The 5,025-nt window shown below is 35.2% G+C and overlaps 1 protein-coding gene across 1 annotated transcript in view; it reads left to right on the forward strand.

Annotated features, from left to right (window-relative positions):
- Positions 1 to 5,025, forward strand: part of DNAH8 (dynein axonemal heavy chain 8) — a 353,446-nt gene that overhangs the window by 22,458 nt on the left and 325,963 nt on the right. Inside the window, exon 7 of the mRNA XM_032253336.1 lies at positions 296 to 459. Coding sequence (XP_032109227.1) covers positions 296 to 459 — 164 coding nt within the window. The remainder of the gene's footprint in view (positions 1 to 295; positions 460 to 5,025) is intronic.

Here is a 5,025-nt window from a genome sequence, read left to right on the forward strand (position 1 = left end):
AAAAAAAAAAAAAAAAAACAAAACTATACTTTAATTTTTTCATATTATTAAAATGTATAATTTTATCAATAATTATAATTTTATCAATAATTAACTCATAATCTAATGATTAATTAGAATTATATTTCTGTAAAGTATTAGATCTTTAATATTTAAGCAATTAGAGCTTAAAAGTACATTGAAATTTAACACATTAAACACTTCTTAATATTAAATATTTAATATTTATTATTAATATTTAAAATATTTAATATGTAAATTAGTATTAAATGTCTTGATTTTGTTTCCTTTTTAGGTGCTAGAATAAGTATTGAGGGAACAGTGAAGTTAAAGACAATAGACAATATTGATTTTTCCAAACTGCACACCTTTGAAGAAGTCACTGCTGCAGCCAGCAATTCAGAAACTGTTCATCAGCTAGAGGACGTGTTGATGATATGGTACAAACAGATCGAACAGGTGAATTGACTCAAACAATTGCATCTGGACTAGTAGTTTTACGTACATCCTAGCCATTGTATTTTGTCTCTAAAAGCAAAGGGAAGAAGAGTCTCCTTTGACTTTCTTCCAGAATCTGCTTTGAAACTCAGCCTATTTTTCGCCTAGAGAAAAATCACCCTTCTTTGTGGATCACTTAAAATCAATTTTAAGGTATTTCTCACTTCAAGGAAGAAACCATAACAATATGGGGTGAGAATGAAAGAATGAAGAATCAGGAATAGCCATCATTTATCCCCAGTGTTTAAATTGTTGATACTTTTCATAAAAGAGAAAGGGAAAAGACATAGCAAAGAGCCAGAGTGCTAGACACTAAATAAGTACCTCGTGGTCAATCAATGGAATCGTCTGTGCTGTCAAAGAAGTTCAGACTAGGCTCTTTCATATCAGTATCACAGTGGCAAGCCTTCAGCTCTGCAGTCAATTTTTTTCTAGCAGTAAGAAAAGTAGTGATAGGAATACAACATATGTTAAAATTATGAGGGGCTCCAACATACACTATAAACACTGTGAAAGAAAATCAGATATTACATAATTGCCCTAAACAGAAAGAGGAGTCTACGAACCACCCCCTAGATCTCTAGTTCATCAGGATGGGACAGCAGAACTAGACAAGAAAATCTTCAGTTGTGTAGGATGAGGAAAAAATCTTGACCAGGCAGGAGGTACAGAAAAGCATTTCCAGTTTTACCTTTTTAGAACTATGTCAGGAGGAGGGCTGTGCAGTTGGAGTGGTAAAAATTGGAGGACTCCCGTAGGGTCTAAAGTGCAGGCCACAGAGTTTGCTTCTAGGTGTCACTAGAGAACTGAAATGGGTAATTGCCCACCGGTTAACTCTTGTAGCCATCCACTACGGTAACGGAGGAAGGGAGGCTGTAACCCACTGAGGAAGTCAAGCCCTGTCCTACGCAGTGGCTGCGGAGACCCTTTCCAATTATTGTGTCAAAGAATATAGAGCTTTCATAAAAATGAGCAAGCAAAGGAAAATAATTTGACATAAAGGGATTTAACCATCTGAAAGAAGGAAACGAAGTTCAGCAATTGCAGCAAATAGTCTCTACTTACAGAGAATCAATGCAGGAAACGGGAGAGACCTTAAAACATTACGTCTAAAATATACCTTAATCTCGACCTCTTGTCATACATAAAAGTTAATCCAAGATGAATTGTAGACATATATACAAAAGCTAAAACTAAAAAGTTTCTTCGAGAAACCACAGGAGACTGTCTTCATAATCTCTGTATAGGCGAAGAGTTCTTAGATGTGATGCAGAAAGAATTAATCATAAAAGAAAATATGGCAAATTAAAGTTCAGAAACATTTAAAATATCTTCATTTGAAAAGACACTTTTCAAATTTCATTTCATTAAGAAAAATGAAAAGGTGAACTACAGACTGGGAGACAATATTTGCAGAACATGTATCAAAGAACTTGTACCTGGAATATATAAAGACTTCCAGCAAATAAGTAATAAAAAGATAACTCAATTTTTAAAAATGGGCCAAAAATTTGGACAAGTGTATTAGACTGTTTTTATGCTACTGATAAAGACATATCCAAGACTGGGAAGAAAAAGAGGTTTAATTGGACTCATAATTTCACATGGCTGGGGAGGCCTCAGAATCATGGCGGGAGGCAAAAGGCTCTTCTTACACGGCAGAGGCAAAAGAAAATGAGGAACATGCAAAAGTGGAAACCCTGATAAAACCATCAGATCTCTTGAGACTTATTCACTACCACGAGAACGGTATGGGGGAAACTGCCCCCGTGATTCAAATGATCTCCCACCAGGTCCTTCCTACAACATGTGGGAATTATGGGAGCTACAATTCAAGATGAGATTTGAGTGGGAACACAGAGACAAATCATATCAACAGACATTACAAAGATGATCCAAATAAGCATGTGAGGAGGCATTTCACATATTTCACATCACTACTTATTAATACCAGGGAAATGTAAGATAAAACCACAGTAAGATATTACTGCTCACCCACTAAAATGGCTAACATTAAGAAGACTTTTTAACATTAAAATGAAGTTGCAGAGAATTGATGCTCTCATATTTTCCTGGTGGGAGTGTAACATGGTAGAATTTTAGAAAACCATTTAGCAACTTCTTATAAAATTAAGTATATAGCTAACTACCTTGCGGTAGCCAGCATTTCCACTCCTCTGTATACATCTAAGAAAAATGAATAATATATCCATGAAAAAGACTTATATAAGTGAGTTTACAATGGCCTTAATTGTAATCACCAAACACTGGATTAATCAAAACGGAAAATAAAAAATTTGTGGTACACTCATACAGTGGAATATAACTGGAGTATTACTTACTACTGATACATGCAATGACATGAGTGGATCTTAAAAACCTGTTGAGTAAAAGAAGCTTGTGTAAAAAAGTGTGTGGAAAACCAGACAAAAACTATAAGTGAAGCAGAATACACTGTATGACTGCTTTAATATCTCCTTATGCAAGATACCAAACCCAGAAGCCACAGAACAAAACCGACAGATATGGTTACATAAAAAAAAAAATTAGTAATTTCCATATGGCAACCCTTCCCTGCCCCCATAAACAAAGTTAAAAGATAAATGACCTTTTGGAAGAAAATTTTATCAGCATATATAACAAAGAGCTAGTGTCTGTAACATATAAAGAGCTCTTATAAACCAATGGGAAATGAATGATTCAGAGAAAAATAGGCCAAGTATATGAACAATGCTATTCAAGGAATGTAGATGTAGATTTTCCATCTGGGGGCAAAGTGGATTTAGAAGTTCATATTCTCAAACACTTGATGGCATTTCATAAGAAATTAAACACGTATAGTACGTCCTAAGAAAGGCAGAAGTAAGACTAGACAGAGTGTGATGGTTATAAGGAGAGATATTTTATCATGACATTAGGATAACTTTCTCAGTGTTTCCCAGCCCCCTATCCTTGAAAATGGAAAATGCAGCATCCTTGAAAGTACCAATTTGAGCCTAGATTACCATCTATGCATAATGTTATGACAGGAATTAACACATCAAAAGATGTTTGGATTTAGTTAATGTTTTTTAACTTTTTTTTTTTCCCCTTAGGGGCTCACTCTGTTGCCCAGGCTGGAGTGCAGTGGTGGTGCAGTCATAGGTCACTACAGCTTCTAACTCCTAGGCTCAAACAATCCTCCCACCCCAGCCTCCCAAAGTGTTGGGATTACAGGCATGAGCCACTGTGCTCGGCAAGATTTAGTTAATTTTAAAGTCCAATTAAAATTTTTAATTCCCCTAATTACACAGACTTTTAGACATTAGGAAAAGTTAAGGAGTAGAGGAACATGTAAATAGATTAAGAGCTCCATAAGCAGACAAGAGGATGAAATAAAGGGCATCCAAATCAGTAAAAAGGAAGTCAAACTGTTGCTGTTTGCTGATGATATGATTGTATGACTCAAAAACCATAAAGACTCCTCCAAAAAGCTCCTAGAAGTTATTAATGAATTCAGCAAAGTTTCAATATATAAAATTAACATACACAAATCAATAGTTCTGCTATACACCAAGAATGACCAAGCTGAGAATCAAATCAAGAACTTAACCCCTTTTATAGTAGCTGGAAAAGAAGTAAAATATTTAGGAATACACCTAATCAAGCCAGTGAAAGACCTCTAAAAGGAAAACTACAAAACACTGCTGAAAGAAATTATAGACAACACAAACAAATGGAAACACATCCCATGCTTATGGATGGGTGGAATCAAGATATTGAAAATGACCATACTGCCAAAAGCAATCTACAAATTCAATGCAATTCCCATCAAAATACCACCATCATTCTTCACAGAACTAGAAAAAAACAATCCTAAAATTCATATGGAATCAAAAAAGGAACCCAGATGACCAAAACAAGGCTACCCAAAACAACAAATCTGGAGGCAACACCTTACCCAACTTCAAGCTATACAATAAGGCCATAGTCACCAAAACATCATGGTACTGGTATAAAAATAGGCACACAGGTTAATGGAACAGAACAGAGAACCCAGAAATAAAGCCAAATACTTACAGTTAACTGATCTTCAACAAAGCAGACAAAAACATAAAGTGGAGAAAGGACAACATATTCAACAAATGGTGCTGGGAAAATTGGCAAGCCATGAGTAGGAGAATGAAACTGGATCTTCATCTCTCACCTTATACAAAAAATCAACCCAAGATGGAGTAAGGACTTGAATCTAAGACCTAAAGCCATACAACTTCTGGAAGATACCATTAGAAAAACCCTTCTGGACATCGACTTAGGTAAAGACTTCATGACCAAGAACCCAAAAGCAAATGGAACAAAGATAAATAGATGAGACTTAAACTGAAAAGCTTCTGCTCAGCAAAAGAAAGAATCAGCAGAGTGGGAGAAAATCTTCACAATCTATACATCTGCCAAAGGACTAATATCCAGAATCTAAAACGAACTCAAACAAATCAGCAAAAAAAAAAAAAAATCCTATTAAAAAAAGGGTTAAGGACATGAATAGAC

Source organism: Sapajus apella, unplaced genomic scaffold (genome assembly GCF_009761245.1).
Source record: "Sapajus apella isolate SASKATOON/1434 unplaced genomic scaffold, GSC_monkey_1.0 scaffold83, whole genome shotgun sequence".
Lineage (NCBI taxonomy): Eukaryota > Metazoa > Chordata > Mammalia > Primates > Cebidae > Sapajus > Sapajus apella.